The 20,416-nt window shown below is 41.6% G+C and overlaps 1 protein-coding gene across 1 annotated transcript in view; it reads right to left on the bottom strand.

Annotated features, from left to right (window-relative positions):
- Nucleotides 1–20,416, bottom strand: part of LOC126253083 (protein Skeletor, isoforms D/E-like) — a 316,336-nt gene that overhangs the window by 73,445 nt on the left and 222,475 nt on the right. The window contains exon 8 of the mRNA XM_049954182.1: nucleotides 13,457–13,641. Within this exon, the coding sequence (XP_049810139.1) occupies nucleotides 13,457–13,641 (185 nt within the window). The remainder of the gene's footprint in view (nucleotides 1–13,456; nucleotides 13,642–20,416) is intronic.

Below are 20,416 nucleotides of genomic sequence, written 5' to 3'. Positions count from 1 at the left end.
GTCGAAAGAGAACAAGAAAACCCAGTCCGTGGAACGGCTACCTATGGTCCTACAGAGGCCGTAACGAAAGATAAAGGAAAAGAAGAAGAAAAAGAAGAAATTACATAATACGTGCAGTGCATAATGAAAATACCAGACTTCAGCAAGATGTACCATTAGTATAAAGTATGTATCTGTTACCATTGGAAATTTCTTACAGGACTCATGTAAAGAAACGTAGGTATAGGAAAAAGTCAATATTATTAGGTGGCATATCAGAAAGAATGATTCAAATAGACAAGACTTTTTACTACGAAAATAAGTTTTCTTGTAATAATTATGTAATAATAATGTAGCATGTAGTTTACGTTAAGACCAATAATTTTGTTTGTGTCTGGAATAATATTGTCCTTTACCTGATTTTATACTCGCGTTTGTTCATGGAAACAAAGCACAACTTTCATATTTTGTCTTGAATGCGATATTAGCCATTTTGTATTAAAGAAAATATTGAAATATGTAAGAATGCAATCAATGCCTTTCAGTACTTTCGGTACAGACAGTTTTGTTCCATTACTGTCAAAGTATCAATACAACTACCGATACAAAATATTGTTTTGAATACGATATAGGGCTGTCCCTTTATGTGAGTGTTAGTAGCAATTACTGAGTAGAGGTTTGAGAGCTGAAAAAGGGGCAACGTTAAAGATTGTCCTCATTGTAAAGGGACTTCGGCAGGTGAAAAAAGGAATAACTTGTGAATCACTTGCTAAAACGACACCATTAGAGAATATATGATGTGCTGCAGCGAGTGAGGATACATTGGAGGATGGACTCTCCAGAATATGAACACAATTCTGATTTGAGTTACTGACACTTAAAGCGCAAGTGGCAATATTTAAATTTCGAACAATCATTTGGTTTTCTTATATTCATTCATGTTTTCTGTCTTTTTTCCAGACGTTTCCGGTTTTTTGTGTAATCATATATTTTCACGTGATTTGTAAAGAAGTACCAAAGTTGGAAAAGCGATCTTACGAAATGCAGAGGCAGACAATAAATTACTGAGACTGCTGGAATCTGAGAAAACTACGTAATTCTGCTTATTTACTCTGTGTGTGGTTGTGGTAGTATTATCATAAGCTGAAATCAACATTGAACTAAAACAAGATAACAGAGCTCAATATTTCTCACGTCACTAGAACACCGTCTCTCACTTACTTTCATAAGTATTTCTCCTATCGTGTCAGCAGTTTCAGTTACAATGTCGAAGAAAACGATAAAGACTTAAAATTAATTAGTTTAGATCACCTTAAAATATCTATAAGTCTACTTAATTACTACAGGCGAAACAAAAACTGACTGCAGTGTGTAATAAGTAAGACAACGCAATTAATGATTGTCGTTGAAACGTAAATATGACCCTGCAGATTTGTCCGTGTGCACACACATTTTGGACGGATCTGAGAAATTACCTTTTACACTATTACTGAGCAGCTATCCAACGGTTGCTTCGTCCTTACTTGCAGAGTATAGAGTGATAGAAGTGTAGAAATGTAAGGCAGAGATTGTATACAACAGAGTTCGCTGCGGAATTACTTCCTCCTGCCGCTGTGATAACAAATGAATGTTCAGATCCAATAAGCTATTCGTGTTCTTCTAGTTGTCGTCCTGCGTTACATTTTATTAAATTTGTGATAATTTTATCGCCGTTCTTTTTATGTAATGTTTGTGCTGCAGAAGTTTACCGCAGAACGAGGTGAGTTAAAATTCCAGAACATTTTATACACTGCTGTACTGTAAATGAACCTTCGATTACCTCTGACAAATTACTCTTACTCTCTTTCGATTCGTTTTAACAACCAGTAATTGAAGCATCCCAAAAGAGTGGAAAATTTTCTTACTTTTTAATTACAGCACATATGAGCCTTGAGTAAATTATTTTTATACACATTCGCATACAAACGTGAGGCACTGAGATAGGTGGCGCAGTGGTTAGCACACTGGACGGTGGTTCAAACCCGCTTCAGGCCATTTTGATTTAAGTTTTCCATGATTTTCCTAAATCGCCTCAGGCAAATGCCGGGATGGTCCCTTTGAAAGGGCACGACCGACTTTCTTCCCCATCCTTCCCTAAACCGACGGGACCGATGGATGTGCTGTTTGGTCCCCCTCCCCTAAATCAATGAACCAACCAAACGTAAGGCACAAAGTATGGGGAACGTGACTTCGTCATTAACGATGCGAAACTACAGTACGTTTTTAAGACGCTAACCATATCCTGAACGTTTTCTTTTATGCTACACAGTAATCTCAGCTGCAGTTGTTTGTATCATGAAATCAGATGAATAGGCCGATGTTACATTCTGTAATCTGAGGACACGTAAACTATACTGCAACGAAAGTGTCGATCGTCACCGAAGCGTGGTGGTTAGCTGTTGGCTAAAACCGAAGAATTCGATGGATCGATTCTCGATAATCACTTCGGTTTTTCTGTTGGGGAAAGGTGCGGAGCTGGATCCTCTCAACCTCTCGATGTCAGATAATAAGATGTCGCTCGCATACATGACTAACAACCTGCTGAAGTAGGATCGAATTCAAAAGATAGTGCTAATTTAGGGGCCACAGGACGCTCATTTCCTTTTATCGAAAGATTGAGAAAGAAAGTTTGAAGTTTTTGGGCTATTAATGATAGTTCCTGTCGACAGAACGAAGCGGTGGATAACATGTAGATAGTGAACCAGATTACGAAACCTTAACTATTTTCAGTGGACTAATGTTAAACACCTATCTGTAAGTCATGTTGTTATAAAATGATTATATCGGAATATGTTATAAGGGGCAAAATTTAAGAGTCACTGTGCTGTTGCTTATACATGTTTCAGTAGCGACGTTGACAATGGTCGTAGTGAGGTATTATGGGAACGCAAAGGTGTTCGTACCCAGGGGGAAAATACCAGATAGACGACGTGTTTCCAAGCGATGAAGTGAAGGCACTCTATCACCTTTTGTAATGAAATATGTTAGAAATCAACTGCGGTCAAGAACCCGAGGTGACCCCTGCGTAACTATAAAATCAGGTTGCAAGGGGACGGAAACTGGCGCAAACTTCCCATGATTAACTGAATTACAATCACAGGAAGTGCACTGTCCATGGAAAAATGTAGTGATCAATCTGCGTCAGTTTCTGTGGAACTGTTGAACTCGTTTGTTTACGAAGAGGTTATTTCGCCTATGTTCTTATACCCTAATGCTCCCAAAACACTGGGCTACACTATACGATGCAAGAAAAGTCAAAGGGCAACGAAAACTCCGAACAGTAGCGGAAGCTCAGTTTCGACGCTAAAATTCTGCAGTACAAAAAAGTGTTCATCCTGGTACTGACCTTAGTGAATCTGTTTGAATATTTTCAACTCTAATTCTTTTGTATGTGATAGTGTTTATAGTGCCAATGGGATCCGAAATTACTTTTGAGCGGTTTTCTCTAATGCGTCACGAACTACATAACGTTTTACAACACATATGACTCAACACACACGCACACACACGCACACACACACACACACACACACACACACACACACACACACACACACACACACACATATATATATATATATATATATATATATATATATATATATATATATATATATATATATATATATATGTGTGTGTGTGTGTGTGTGTGTGTGATATGATTGTCGAGCAAACAATACACACAACTGCTGGTAATTTACTGTACATATAGTATTCTCAAATTTCTTCATTCACTGACACATTTAAGCGACTTTTATCAACGGTTTTCGAGAGCTCTTGAAGGTACTAATAGCCTACAGTAACATAAAAAGTATTAAAGTCAGAAGCGGTATCTTTGATAAAAGCATAAAACGTCGGCACAGTTCAGATTCAACGCTGCTGCTACGTAAACATCAGACAACAATTTGGAAAATGAGTTGCCTTTATTTTTAGTATTTGTTCATGACTAGTGCCACACATCAACAAGCGTCTTCTACTGCTGTACCTAGGAGGTATCGAATGCTGTAAAAGAAATGCAGAGAAATTCATTTGAAACCATAGTTGTTTTAGAATCTCGATAAATATAGGTAATAATGATTACTAAATATCGGATTATATGCATCATAAACACCTTAAAATATGCATGTAAATATACGTGAAAAATGCTTAAAAATGCATGAAAAGCGTCGAAATATGCGAGATCAAATAATAAAACAAATATGGCATTTACTGCATGCAACCTGTGCATATCAATTACGAGGAAGAGCGCCGACCACGCGAAAAATCGGTACATTTAGAACGCTGATAACATTTTCTGAATACTTTCTGGCAGAGCTTAGAAAGGGGGCCTTTGTGGGACTGTTTTCTAAAAATTTGCAAAATGGGGACGTATACTGTGTTTCAAGAATTGTTCCTTCTTTGCTATTGTTGGCGGTAACAAGCAGATGCGATCTGAGTGAGTCGCACCGAAACAATCGATATCTGCAGTACCAAATTCGAGATATATCGCACGCATAGGGGCATGCCCAAAAACTCCGTAATATTTTATTTAAAAAACAACATAAAGCCATGAATTTTATGGAATAGCATTAATGTTTAATTACTACTATGGGATCAAAACACCATTTACAATTTATTTTACATTTTCCTACTACTGTAAACATAAATGACAAATGGGAAAGGAATTCCGCCTTATGAAACACACCTTTTTTCTGTTTTGTTTCACCCAGACATGTTTCAGCACATTCTGTGCTATCTTCAGTGGGTTACTTTCTAACTGTAAACTGTTGTTTCATATTTATATTTAGCGAAACTTTGGTACATAATGTTTACAATTGTGAATGAATAATTGTTGTAAAATATTATACATCACTTGTTCATAGTTCACAGATGAGATAATTATTAACGACCTGACGCACTATGTGTTGTTTATAGCATTATGTCAAAGTTCTGTTAATAACAAATTGGCACCGAGCGAGGTGGCGCAGTGGTTAGCACACTGGGCTCGCATTCGGGAGGACGACGGTTCAATCCCGTCTCCAGCCATCCTGATTTAGGTTTTCCGTGATTTCCCTAAATCGTTTCAGGCAAATGCCGGGATGGTTCCTTTGAAAGGGCACGGCCGATTTCCTTCCCAATCCTTCCCTAACCCGAGCTTGCGCTCCGTCTCTAATGACCTCGTTGTCGACGGGACGTTAAACAACACTAACCTAACCTAACAAATTGGCAAAAATTAGTTTACATATCTTACATGATACTATTGGACATTTATTTTGGTAGCTATTTTGATAAACAATCTACAATTTCTCATCTGCAAAACAGCAAAACGTAATTTTTATTTTTCTGTTTATTATGCTTTTACAAACGGAAATGAATATAGATCACATTTTTGGGTTTAATTTACGGTTTTGATATTGTGTTGCTTTCTCATCTGTTGTAGGCGAAGTGAACAGGCAGATTTCGTGACCTGTGGTCGCTTGACACTGCACTTTCTCCGATTTTTCAAAACATAGGCAGAGTTTTCGCCGGCATTATGTGTTGTTGTGGATGTGTAGTGTTCATTTGTTTCGAAGCGCATTTGGCTGGGTGAGGCGTACGAGTGAAAAGTGTATTTGGCAGCTGTGGTGTTTGGTTTGTTTGTTTGTGTTTGTGTGTGTGTGTGTGTGTGTATTGTTTAAAATGTATTCAAATTTTTCTTTAAGTTTTCGTGGGAATACCTAAGATAATGAGGAGTTCACTAAAATAATTTTATTCATTAATTCAATAGCTTCATTCAGCGCTAAACCTTGTGTTTCACGCTTGTTAATATTTGCTGGTATATGTGAAAAATGAGTGCTGATCACAGCAATGTCTTTTTTAATACTGGAATCATTAAAAGCTTCCTTGCAATGGCAAACTCCCAAAGCCTCTGCATTATCGAAGTAGTTTACTACTCCTCTAATGGCCTCGAAATGTTCATTGTAAAACAACACAGCTTCGACCCACGTACCCCAACGAGTTACCACTGGTTTGGGAGGCAGAGGCACATTTGGTACTTTTTCTTTGTATGTCTTGACGTGAGCAGGAGCCTTTAGAAACACTTTCTTTGTGGATGAAATCAGTTTATTTACATTCACAAACGTGGAACGTACTTCTCCAGCAATGCGATGTGCTCTATGAGCAAAGCATGTCACATGAATCAAACTGGGATAAAATACTCGGAGGGCTTTTCCTGCTTTGATCATATAAGGAGCAGCATCTGAAATAAACACAAACGCCCTTTCATCTGCAGAAGATTCTGGAAATATTTTTCTAATACCCTCATTCACAAATCTGGCGATCGTTGAATGATTTACTTTTTCAAGTTCTTGCAGGCAGCTAAATAGGAAGAAGAAAGCTCTTTTTTTAAAGTTCCAACAATTAAATTTGCAATGTAACGGCCACAAGTATCTGTAGTTTCGTCAACTGAAATCCAGATGATGCTGTCCTTGAGTTATTTGTGTATTTCTTCCAGAACATTTATGTAAATTGTCGGTATGTAACTTTTACGGAATGTTGATTCACCTGGTATATTTTAATTTAAGCGATATTTGCGCAGGAAGCCTTTGAGGATATGATTTGTAAGTTTGCTTGCAATGAATGCTTCACATAGATCCATGTTAAACCGACTGTTTTGGTTACCTTTGGACAAATCCCTGCTACTGCAAAAGCCGTTGTGAGAAGAGGTCGTGGTCCTTTCTTCTGCTTTCCTGCGATATGAAAACTTGTCTTGAGATGCTGGTCTATTTGAAACTTTTTTTTGCACGAAACGTTTTTCTCACAAACTCGACAATATAAAACAACTGCGTATTATGTAAATGTCCCAGAATAGTCAGTTATCCACGATACGACGTTTCTTTTTGCAGGCGGCATTGCGCACAGCACATTACACGCTACACGTCGTATACATGTTCGATGTGTATAAGTAAATAGAAAGCTAAACTGAAACAATGGACGTGCGACTAGAAGCTTGCGTAGTTTAATTGTTGCCGACGATTGCGGTATGACAGCGGAGGGTATTAGCCGGGGGCACGGGCGCAGGAGCATTGACTCTGCCTGTTCCTGTTCCTCTTCTGTAATTATTTCGCTAGACAGTGGCCTCTCGGTTAGCGATTGCACGCAGTTCTTGGTCGCGGTCAATCTGTGAGACATCAAAACTAAAACGGGCTACAGACCGCCCGTCTAAATTTTTAAAATATTGTAACCACAGAGCGAAAATATGCATCGTCACTAGTTTTTAGTTAAAATATGCAATAACCGGTGAAAAGGAGCCAAATATAAAAATGCATATGCAAGATGCAAATACTTATAACCCGGTCTGTAATGGGTACCATTACCATACAGGAAAATGCTTGCCATTTGTGTACTATCATATACAAATTTCCTCATATCGGTGTGTGACCCGTTTTGAAATACTTGTTATATGCTTTTAAACAAACTGTTACATGAATGTCATATTTCAGAATATCGTTACAGAACCTTCCCTCCAGGAACCACCTCTTTGCCTTTAGCACTTCTAAAATATTTGCTAAAGGGAGACAGCTGCTTTGCAGCGACTACGAACAAGATGAAAGCAATTGTTGTAATCGGGTTAGTAACGTGATAATTTGAACCAGATGCAGACTGGGCGGAGGCCACGCTGAAGAGTAATGAATTTAGCGTAACTCTCTTACGGTTAAAAGTAAACAGAAATAGTAGTACTATCATGTTTGTTATGTTGGAGGGAGAATATAACGTTAGATCCTTCATTATGTAGCAAAGTTAAGTTGATAACTATACTCTGGTTTTTGTTACACAGCGAGAGAAGACTTATTTGGACAAACTACATTTGTTGCTGATATTACAACAGAATAAGCTGCACCATCTCATCATCCCGCTAAGGAAACAAGTGTTTTGCAAACTTTTAATAATAGGGGTTAGACCATTGCCGATGACAATCACATCCAGTCCAATCTTAATTAAGCATTTGATACCCGTGTTCTAGGAAAGTTTCAACAAGAAAAACAATGCGGAAGCTTCGTGGTACAATCGGCGAAGGACGCTTCGTGACTCAGCGGTATAGGCTAAGCTCGTAGAATTTCTTCCGTGTGCGATGACTAGTCAAATAGAACGCGTTTTCAAGAGTCGTGAATTGAAACGAACTTTCTTTCACACTCCACTCCTTTCGTGAAATGTCATTCCCCATTAAACGAAAAGTCGGACGTATAGTATCATGTATTGTCAAGATAATACTGTGTGCCGATATAGTGATATCTGTACTGTGCAAAAAGAGATAATTGACTAAATAATGAAAAACGTGACGTCATCCACATGAATACTAAGAGAAATGCTTTAAATTTCGGTTACACGATAAATGTCACGAATCTAGAGGCTGTCAATTCAACTAAATACTTGGGGTGGAATGATAATTAAATGGACACCCTAGCTGCAAACAGGCGTTGATGGACTTCATCGAGGACATGTTGAAAATGTGCGCCGCGACCGGGACTCGAACCCGGGATCTCCTGCTTACATGGCAGACGCTCTATCAAAAAAATGGTTCAAATGGCTCTGAGCACTATGGGACTCAACTGCTGTGGTCATAAGTCCCCTAGAACTTAGAACTACTTAAACCTAACTAACCTAAGGACAGCACACAACACCCAGCCATCACGAGGCAGAGAAAATCCCTGACCCCGCCGGGAATCGAACCCGGGAACCCGGGCGTGGGAAGCGAGAACGCTACCGCACGACCACGAGATGCGGGCGACGCTCTATCCATCTGAGCCACCGCGGGCACAGAGGACAGCGCGTCTGCAGGGACTTATCCCTTGCACGCTCCCCGTGAGATCCACATTCCCAACATGTCCACACCACTACATTCGTAGTGCGCCTAATAGATAAAATAAATACTTGGGGATAGATATAATAAATACTTGGGGATTACAGTTACGAACAATTTAATTTGGAACTATCACGAAGATAATACAGGATGTATCAAAAGGGATCATCCGATTAAAAAAAATCATAACTATTACGTTATTTGAGATATGTGCGTGAACAATGTACTGTTGGAAAGAGCAAACTCTCGAGTTTTACTTGGTTCCCACCGGTAGCATCAGTGTGCGTCCACTTCAGTTCTAGTAAAAACGGTGTCGGGACAACAGAAACCGTTTTTTGTTCTGAGTTTTGCGCATTTCGGGTCAAACTGTTCAGTGTGAATTTCGTACTAAGTATAGTGTGGATCCTCCTGCAGCACAGAGCATTAGACGATGGTATGAACAATTCCAAGAAACAGGTTGTTTGTGTAAAGGCATATCGCCGGGCCGCCCGGACTGCCTAACACAGACGTCGAACGCATCCGCCATAGTTTCACAAGGAGCCCGCAGAAATCCGTTCGCCGTGCAGCTCGACAGCTCAGCATGTCCCCATTGTCGGTCTGGCGTGTGTTGCGTCGACGTCTGCACATGAAACCATACAAAATTCAGCTGCCGCAAGCTCTTCGTGAAGGTGACAAACAACAACGTGTGGAGTTCTGTAATTTCTTTCTTGGCAAGATCGAAGAAGACATTTTTCTTCCACGTTTAGTGTTTAGTGACGAGGAAACATTCCGTTTAAATAGAAAGGTGGTCCGTCGTAATGTGAGAATATGGAGTACGGAACAACCACATGAAATTGTGCAACATGAGACAGACTCTCTAAAATTTAATGTGTTTCGTGCAGTTTCACAGGAAAAGTGTATGGTCCCTTTTTCTTTGCCGAGAACACTGTTACAGGAAGCACATATTTCGATATACTTGAGAAATTTGTTTTCCCACAGTTGGAAACTGATTCGAACGACTTTATTTACCAAAAGGATGGGGCACCGCCACATTGACATCTGGAAATATGGGAATTTTTAAATCAAGAGATTACTGAACCTTGGATCGGATCAAACGATTCTGCCTTACATCACTGGCCACCAAGGTCACCAGACCTAACTGTATGTGATCATTTCTTGTGAGGGTTTGTACAAGACTCTAGTTATGTGCCTCCGTTACCAACAATAATGAATGAACTGAGACATCGCATAACAGCAGCTGTGGAAGCTGTAACTCAAGACATGCTCGCTGCAGTGTGCAACAATTTGAATACCGTATTGATATATGCTGTGCATCTCAAGGGATGGCATAATGAACACTTATGAAAAGGAATGGAAAAGAAAAACTTTTTGAGTTTCCCGTTCATCAAAAAACAAAATTCATAATAGATGTTTATAAGTACCAGAAATATAGACGTGCCAAATCGAATGATTCTCTTTCATACTCCCTATGTTGTGGGGTATGCGAACAAAGGACTTCGTTTTATTAGCAAGATGCAACAAATCCATGAAAGAGACTGCCAACACTACGCTTGTGAGTCCTTTACTAGAGGACACTACGCTTGTGCGTCCTTACCAAACAGGCTTGTCGACAGCATCGAAAGAGTTCAAAGAAGGGTAGCTCGTTTTGTACTATAGCGAAACAGGCAAGAGAGTGTCACGGATGTGATACGCGATTTGGGATGTCAAGAACGGGAGGGGCACGCAGTCAGTGACATGACGCCTCAAACCGCGCGGCCATTCCGCGCGGCCTCTGGTTGAAGGCATACGCGACATTCATGGGTGAATACAACGTGATGCCAATCCTCAGCGGTCCATTCGGCATGTTGTTGGGCCCATCTATACCGCGCTACATGGTGTCGTGGTTGCAAAGACGGACCTCGCCATGGACGTCGGGAGTGAAGTTGCGCATCTTGCAGCCTATTGCGCACAGTTTGAGTCGTAACACGACGTCCTGTGGCTGCACGAAAAGCATTATTCAATATGGTGGTGTTGCTGTCAAGGCTCCTCCAAGCCATAATCGGTAGGTAGCGGTCATCCAATGCAGTAGTAGCCCTTGGGCGGCCTGAGCGAGGCATGTCATCGACAGTTCCTGTCTCTCTGTATCTCCTCCATGTCCGCACAACATCGCTTTGGTTCACTCCGAGACGCCTCGACACTTTTTTGGTGAGAGCCCTTCTTGGTACAAAGTAACAATGCGAACGCAATCGAATCGCGGTATTGATCGTCTAGCCGTGATTGAACTACAGACAACACGAGCCGTCTACCTCCTTCCTGGTGGAATGACTGGAACTGATCGGCTATCGGACCCCCTCGGTCTAATAGGCGCTGCTCATGCATGGTTGTTTACATCTTTTTTTGGGCGGGTTTAGTGATATCTCTGAACAGTCAAAGGAACTGTGTCTGTGATACGATATCCATAGTCAACGTTTATCTTCAGGAGTTCTGGGAACCGGGGTGATGCAAAACGTTTTTGATGTGTGTAGTACTTATCATTTCGTTATGTAATTTCTTCGAAAACTGCTGTAAATTTGTTAATGATTGACAGCCGTTTATAGAATAGAAATGAAATGGCTCTGAGCACTATGGGCCTTAACATCTGAGGTCGTCAGTCCCCTAGAACTTAGAGCTACTTAAACCTAATTAACCCAAGGACATCACACATCACACATCCATGCCCGAGGCAGGATTCGAACCTGCAACCACAGAAGTCGCGCGGTTCCAGACTGAAGCGCCTAGAACCGCTCGGCCACAACGGCCGGCTTATAGAATAGATTTTGTCATTGTGCCCTGATATCTTACACTGTCGTCGCAGTCTCGGTAACGTATCGATAGTGTGTGTACAACAAAGTAATTGTCAGAGATTCTCGGAATAGAGATTAACTATTAAAACAAGTTTACAGCAGTCTTAGAAAACGTTTCATACAGCAGTAATGGACGCGCTTTCAAATAGAAACTGAAGAGTTTCTTCATGGGTCAATCTTTCTATTCTCTCGAGGAGTTCCTTGAAAAATTAAACTGAATGTTGTTGTATTGTTAATTGCGTTTACTTAAACATAAGGCTTGACTTTTTTAGGGTTCATAAACATTTTATTTTATCTGTTATTACTTTTACGATATAATTTCATGTACTGACACGTTCCATGACCTTGGAGATTTGTTCCTCAATTTGGTCCTATGGAAGTTGACATGTAAATAAATAAATATATAGGCATATATACATATACGTTTGTACACACACACATGCACACACACAAGCACAAACACACACACACACACACACACACACACACACACACACACACACACACATGTACACACACACACACACACACACACACACACACACACAGGACTGTAGCGGTCATTGTACAGGGTGTACATAAAGTCCGGGGGCACTTTCAGTTATTTATTACACAAGAACTAAACATTGTACAGATGTAATACATATTGCAGAGTGACCCGGGAGACGTCAATACGGTAATCGAATTCTTGCCATACCCGTCCCAGCATGGCATCGTCGACTATGGCAGTCGCTTCTCGTACTCTCTTCCGGAGCTCAGCTACATCACGTGGTAGAGGCGGTACATACACCAGATCTTTAATGCGTCCCCCCAGAAAAAAGGCACACGGAGTGAGCTCTGGTGATCGGGGAGGCCATTTTATGAAACAGCTGTCCCCTTCTGTAGCACGGCCTATCCATCGATGCGGCAGCTCCGTGTTCAGGTAACCGCGAACTTCACGATGAAAATGGGGTGGAGCCCCATCCTGCTGAAAGATGAACGGAGAGTCCGATTGCATTTGAGGCATCGGCCACTGCTGCAACATGTCCAAGTAGGAATATCCAGTGACAGTGCTCTCGGCGAAGAAGAATGGCCCGTACTGTTTTCGACGTGACAATGCACAAAAAACAAATTTGTTGTGCCAGTGGTAAACGGCTTTCCTTGTTGGTGGCTTCTTGCTGTACTTCTAAACATACGTTGAACAGCTGTAGCAGATTTGTTTTTGTCGAACTCCAACACACAGACAGCTCGCTCCGCACCTGAACTCGCCATGTTTGCGACTTGCACTGACTATCGACAAATTACCAAACTGCGCTGTGGCGGTATACGTGAAAAAAAAAATAACTTCTAGGGTTTCTCGTCAAAATGACGTATGTATGATGTCTGTACAGTGTTTGGTTCTTGTGCAATAAATAATTGAAAGCGTTCCCGGACTTTATGTACACCCTGTATAAGTATCTAATGATAGTCGTGCCCAGTGGTTGTGTAAGTAGCGGCAGTGAAGCGAATCCCTGGTTATACTTGCGAACTCAGGTGCTCGCTCTCCTTTCTAGTCGTGCCCATTGGTTGTGTAAGTAGCGGCAATGGAGCGAGTCCGTGATTATACTTGCGAACTCAGGTGCTCGGTCTCCTTTCTGTTTGTATAGTCCACTCGTACCCAACAACAGTCTCCAGTGATGTGTGTCCAATTAAATGGCCAGGGGCAGAGACTCGCGTGTCCGAGAGCACAGAGACGGCGAGTTCGGAGATGACGTCATAGGACCCGCTGGTGAGTTTAAAGCGAATACATAGGTGCCACTGAGTGAGTCTAGAGACGTACCCTGATGCGCTCGTCGGGGCAGCTGCCGGTGCCGCCGGAGCACTGCGACTTGGCGCCCAGGAAGTAGTCGTCGGCGCCGCCCTGCAGCGTGTCGTGGTCCACCCACGCCACCGCCACGTCGCCGCCCACCATCCTGGACCGCTCCGGATGCCCCGAAAGACCGAACGCCATGTAGTCGCCATTGGCTGCAAACAGTCAAGCCAACTTCAATTTTTTAAACTCCTGAATTATACTTTAATGAAGAAAACTTGATAGTTGGAAATTTGTGCCAGATCGGAACTCTCGAAATTGGTTTTCCTGCTTATGGGCAGTCGCCTAACCCTTTAGGCTAAAGAGTACTCATCCAGGGCAGACACGGGCCACGGGCTTTCATCGCTACATATGTTTTAATCTCTGTGATTTCCATACTATACTGTCAAATGTTCTCTCATGGGGCAAGTGGGAGTGTCACCACTAGTGAAAAAAGTCTGTGGAGAACAGTACCTTATCCTACCATAAAGATTATAAGACATGTATTAAATGTACCGAAATGATATGAATGGATACAGTGTGATATATGCAGGTCCTCTATCAGCCACAGTAATTTTCCCGCTTAGTTTCTCCGGAAATTCATGACATAAATCAACAAAAGTGTTGCGTCTCCCCGATATACCGTGCAGGTATGTTGCTATTGTGGCTTTCCTCTACCGATCGGTAGGTCACTCCTGACGTTGTTTGTAAACATACACACAGTTATCAAGAGCCAGAACCCGCTCTCGATTCCATTGCACTTTTTAATTGAAAGTAAAGCACCATCAGGAACGAATTAGAGACATCAGTGCAACAGTAAAGTGAACATTCATTATGCCACGAAGGACAGTCGCGAACAGTCGTGGGGCGGCATCAACACGCTACGCGCAGAACGCACGTGAACCATATAAGATTTTGACGTCAAAATGATGTGGTGCGGACATGGAACGGGTTATAATGAACAGGTAGTGTTGAGGACTTTCACTGCACAGGCAGCACAATTTCGACAGATGCACTGAAAGATCGATGTCAACGAGTTTTGGATCAAAGAAGCCGGCCCCTGTGGACGAGCGGTTCTAGGCACTTCAGTCCGGAACCGCGCTGCTGCTACTGTCGCAGGTTCGAATCCTGTCTCGGGCATGGATGTGTGTGATGTCCTTAGGTTACCTGGGTTTAAGTAGTTCTAAGTCTAGGGGACTGATGACCTCAGATGTTAAGTCCCATAGTACTTAGAGCCATTTTTTGTATCAAAGGAATTGTGGGCCGAGTACTCCAGAACTGCATGCGGCGCTGGAGGAACGTCATGTATCGCATTGAACTGTGACGAGATGCTTACATAATGCGAATCATCGTTCCGAAAGACTTTGGTAATCACCACGTTGTACCCCAAAACACCATGCACTCCCTTCCAGAGGAAAAAGAAATCTTTCAGAATGGACACCCTAGGATTGGTGTCACGTGTTGATTACGGTCGAAACTCAGATCTGTTTACACTCTGATAAAGGCAGACAACGCGTTTGGAGATAACGCCTTAATATCGAAGCCTCCAACACTGATCCCAAATGTGTAACAAGGCGGTGGTGATGTTTTTGGGGTGGGTTACATGGTGCCACTCTACACCTCTCGTGGTTGTTGGGGGCAATCTCACTGCTCTGCAGTACAGGGAGGAGAATCTGCGACCAGCAGTGGGACAGTATCGCTAACATTTTGGTGACAGTTTCATCTAAATGGATGGCAGAAGTCTAATGAGATATCTATTAAAGCAACAATAATGGTTATCATTGTCCCTTTACGTATTCGTTATCCTTGTACATCCTTCTTTCCAGGCACAACTACCTCATTTCCCAGTATTCTCAGCTGGTGTAGCCTCCTTCAATTTCCTTCCCTTAACAACTCGCTGTATCAGAAAACATCTGTTTTGTACATATATAAATTCTTTTTATGTCTTCCACAATCACTATTTTTATTACTGTCACTGTTACTATTACTATTATTATTATTATTACTATTATTATCATTACTAGTGGCAGCAGTAGCAGAAGTACAAGTTCTGCCAACATTAACTTTATTAGTTCAAAGTATATATTTCTTACATTGTCAGTATGGACACTAAAAATTTTTAATACTATTTATCATATTAAAATTATTTCTTTGATTATTGTGATGTAAAAACGGTACTGTAATTCAGCGTGCTAAGGATCACGAAAACGGAGTGACTAGCTTCTTCTCCGGAAATGAACCCAATCGAACATGTGTGGGATCGATTGAAAGGAACTGTTTTTGTACATCGACAACGACCATGTACTATTCACGACTTATGTAGAATCGTCACTGAAGGCTGGGACAACTTGGACCGAGCCTGGCTCGATCATCGCATGCCTCATAGTCAATTTTTGTTTCCTGTCCTATTAATTTCGAAATAAAAGTGTGATGCAAAACTTTTCCTGATGTATGTATTTTGAAAGCCGTTCAACAGAAGACAACTGCGTCTCATTTATCTTGACCCGAGGTACAAGTCACTGGAAAGATGCCAAAACACTCTACTCACGGGTTTCGTCTGCTAGGAATGGAGACTGGCTATACTGCAGGTTTTTTCATTAGGTCTTTTTCCGTATCAGGATTGGAAGATAGGAAGGGTAACAAGGTATGTAAATCAATAAGTAATAATACGAGTAAAAAATGAAGCAAATAAATTTCTTGAACGACGCGGGTTTGTGAAGAAACCTTTCAATTTTTCTTGTAGGATGCTATTTTTTAGCATTTGTATCGCTGCTGCCACTTCTTTCCTTCGTGTGAAGGAGACGAGATAGTTGTTATTCTGTTTTATGGATAGACTAAAAGAAGGACGGATTATACACTGAAGAGCCAAAGAAATTGGTACACATGCCTAATATCGTGTAGGGCTCTCGCGACCACGCAGAAGTACCGCAACACGACGTGACATGGACTCGATTAATGTCTCAAGTAGTGTTGGTGGGATTTGATACCATGAATCCTGGAGAGCTGTCCACAAATCTGTAAGAGTACGAGGGGGTGGAGATCCCTTCCTAACAGCACGTTGCAAGGCATCCCAGATATGCCCAATAATCTTCATGTCTGGGGAATGTGGTGGCCAGCGGAAGTGTTTCAACTTAGAAGAGTGTTTCTGAAGCCACTCTGTAGCAATTCTGGACGTGTGGGGTGTCGCATTGTCCTGCAGGAATTGCCCAAGTTTGTCGGAATGCATAATGGACTTGAATGGATGTAGGTGATCAGACACGATGCTTATGTCCGTGTCACCTGAGAGTCGTATCTAGACATATTAGGGGTCCCATGTCACTACAGCTGCACACGCCCTACACCATTACAGAGCCTCCACCAGCTCGAACAGTCCCCTGCTGACATGCAGGGTCCATGGATTCATGAGGTCGTCGCCATACCCGTCATTCCATCCGCTCGATACAATTTGAAACGAGACTCGTCCGACCAGACAACAAGTTTCCAGTCATCAACAGTGCAATGTCGGTGTTGACAGGCCCAGGCGAGGCGTAAAGCATTGTGTCGTGAAGTCATGAAGGGTACACGAGTGAGCCTTCGGCTCCGAAAGCCCATATCGACGATGTTTCGTTGAATGGTTCGCTCGCCGACACTTTTTGATGGCCCAACATTGAAATCAGTAGGAATTTGCGGAAGGGTTGCACTTCTGTCACCTTGAGTGATTCTCTTCAGTCGTCGTTGGTCCCGTTCTTTCAGGATCTTTTTCCGGCCGCAGCGATGTCGGAGATTTGATGTTTTAACGGATTCGTGATAATCACGGTACAGTCGTGAAATAGTCGTACGGGAAAATCCCCACTTCATCGCTACCTCGGAGATGCTGTGTCCCATCGCCATCGCTCGTGCGCCGACTTCAACACCACGCCCAAACTCACTTAAATCTTGATAACCTACCATTGTAGCAGCAGTATCCGATCTAACAAATGCGCCAGATACTTTTTGTCTTATATAGACGTTGCCGACAGCAGCTATTCTTCCTGTTTACGTATCTCTGTATTTGAATACTCATGCCTATACCAGTTTGTTTGGCGCTTCAGTGTATATATTTCGAGGCGCAACTACGCCACACTCTAATTGTAACTTTATCTCTGAATTAACAGGTGAGTCTTAGTGCGTATTGCCCATTCTGCCCTCTGTATTAATCGAATACTGCGTATTTTATTTTTGCAGAAAAATTTACCGAAGAATCTCTAGCATTTGCTCGACAGCGTCGCCATTTTTTCCAGAGTAGATAAAACATAATCGTTGAAAGTTAATAAGAACCACCACAGCTATAGTAAGGTGCATTGATTACGTCATGACAGGTTTCATTCGTTGCAGATCTCCAGGTGGCACAGCAAACAGTTTTCATAAGAAATTCTATATCGGCACAATTCTGTGAGAATTTGTTACAGAGACTTTTATCACTGCTGCTTGATGCTGCATATTGAACGAAACCGTCCGTGACATAATAAATGTGTCTTAATATAGCCGTGGTGTTGGCTCGTATCAGCATTAACTTGAATCACCTGTGATGGACAAGATTATGACCTGGAGATATCGTTCCAAAGTAAAAGAAAATGTTAGAACCTGGAAGATAGGGAAGGTAGGTGTAAACGTGGATAGGTAAAGATACATTAAAAATAGCGACATTCTAACATACAGATGAAATCAATGAAGAAATGTTGTTTTAAGTATCGCATTTTCCATAGACTGGAGGTTAGGCATACCTGAACGCTTTGCATTGCTATCTTTTCATGTGTTTGCTTCTTCCCTGATTTCGCGCCCACCTGTCTATTCATTGCATTGAATTCAGTTCATTTTGAGCTAAACTTTCATGGAGATTTTTAATTTCTGTTCTTTCCTTTCCATTGTGTTAAACTGTTTATTTACCAGACACTTTAGTCTCTTACACACATAAACAGATACTTCAACATACTATAGTTTCTCAGATTTTGTCTGAGGTGTATCGTCCCAGAAAAAAATTAAATTTAGCCCCAATCCATGAATTCAGACCAATACTTCAATTAAGTTCTGAACGAAATGTATGCTACTGATAAACTTACTAACATGTTAGAACTGTGTAGTGGGTGGTATTCAGATCGAGACCATTAGCTTTCACGCGAAACCATTTTACCGACGGATTATCTAGATACGACTCAAGAAAAGTATTCACTTTCCAGGAAAGCTTGCAGAACAGCTTCTGTGAATTGGTATAGCTAGATATGAACAAGGGATTCGGCATACAAGGCTCACAAGGTATATAGGAGAGGTTATGTGGAGCAGTCTAGATAGATACTCAGCACCGTTTTTGTAGACTAGTACAGCAAGATTCGTAGGAAAGTTTCTGCGAATTAGTCTATCAAGGTGTAAAGGAAAGTTATTTGGCCTAGTGTAGCAAGATACGGAGGAAATTTTCTGTGGAATAGTTTTGCAAGGTAGACAAGATAAGTTATGTGGACTAGTCTATCGAGGTATACAGTAGAATTTGTTTAGATTAGTCTAGCAATGTATGCAGGAGAATTCGCACGGACGAGAGTTTCTTCCGACTAGTGCAACAAGATATGCAGGGTAGGTTTTCTGGAATAATCCTTCGTGATGTGTGTAAAATATTTTTTGAAGGGATTTCAGTCTACAAGTGCATTGCCTGAGGAGACAATGATTCTCTTTCGAGGCTTGGCCCGGCATACAGTTTTGTTACCTGAGAAAGTTCTATGTTGAACTGCACTAGACACTACATTAGAATATTAACCAGATATAGTCCAAGAAATTTCGCACAGAATGTTTCACTTAATGTATTACTATTTATGGCTATTTAAGGCAGTATGTTCTGTTCAGTTAGAGACTTAAAGTTTATTATCAAACAACCATTCGTCCCATGTAAGTCAGTGTAGATGAAGGTGGGCAGGATGATTTGATAATAGCGACATAAGCGTGAGCGCATATATATGTGTGTGTGTGTGGGAGAGAGAGAGAGAGACATTATGACTTCAAGAGGTGTTTAGAAAAATAAGTGAGTCCTAGGAGCGCACGCCAGGCTTCTTTGCTCTCGGTATTTTTATTTTCTTGGCAGAATGTCAGAGGTGAGCTCATTTTCATAAGAGACTCAGTTTGCGTTGCTAGCGCGGCACCTAAGAACTAACATAATGCCGCGCTAATGCACCTCTTCCGCGCTACAACAGGTCATTTGCGAGTGAAAGGGCGGGCTGTGAAAGCTGGGGGGAAAGCTGGATTGGAGACGTTCGGGAGGAAAAGAGAGAAGAAATGTCACAGCCGTTGAAGCGCTGATGGCAGCTTAATTCGTCTTCCATTCGAGCGAAGCGTTACCTGGCTGCTATGTTACATGACAACTCTCTGCCGCATGGCATATCTCTTGCAGCCCAGATAAGTACGACAGTAAACCATGTGACAGAGCAATTTGTGTTCCACGATCTTGATGATGCAGTCGCTGTCTAATAGAGTTCCAGACCTTACGTGTCAGAATCAAAAGTCAAAAACCGAAAAAATTAGGGCTTAACGGCCCATTGATTTTAAGAGATTAAACACTATCTCGTATTTGGGAAGGATCCCGGACTTTTCCTTAGGTGATTTAGGGAAACCATGGAAAATCCAAATCTGGATGGCGAGATCAAGATTTGAGCCTCCGTCCTCCTGAACGCACTGCGCCACCACGTTCGCTGATACATTATTTTTCAGACAACAAGGAGTCCCGACAAAACTGATGAACAACTTGTTCGTTTGAAAGAAAACGTGTGTAAAATCAATACTGTGTCACGGAAATTGCTGTTTTCATATACCATGTCAGGCTGTTTGCCTTCAAAATTGTGAAACGATGTTTGACGTTCTTTGTCCGAAAGTATGGAATTTAGGAACAAAGAACTCTGCGTGTGGTATAGCTCCATCGGATATATCATTTATAAGACGCCAAGGCATATTTCA

The sequence above is a fragment of the Schistocerca nitens genome, chromosome 4 (genome assembly GCF_023898315.1).
Source record: "Schistocerca nitens isolate TAMUIC-IGC-003100 chromosome 4, iqSchNite1.1, whole genome shotgun sequence".
In the NCBI taxonomy this organism is placed as follows: Eukaryota; Metazoa; Arthropoda; class Insecta; order Orthoptera; family Acrididae; genus Schistocerca; species Schistocerca nitens.
This window is presented reverse-complemented; position numbering and strand designations above follow the sequence as displayed.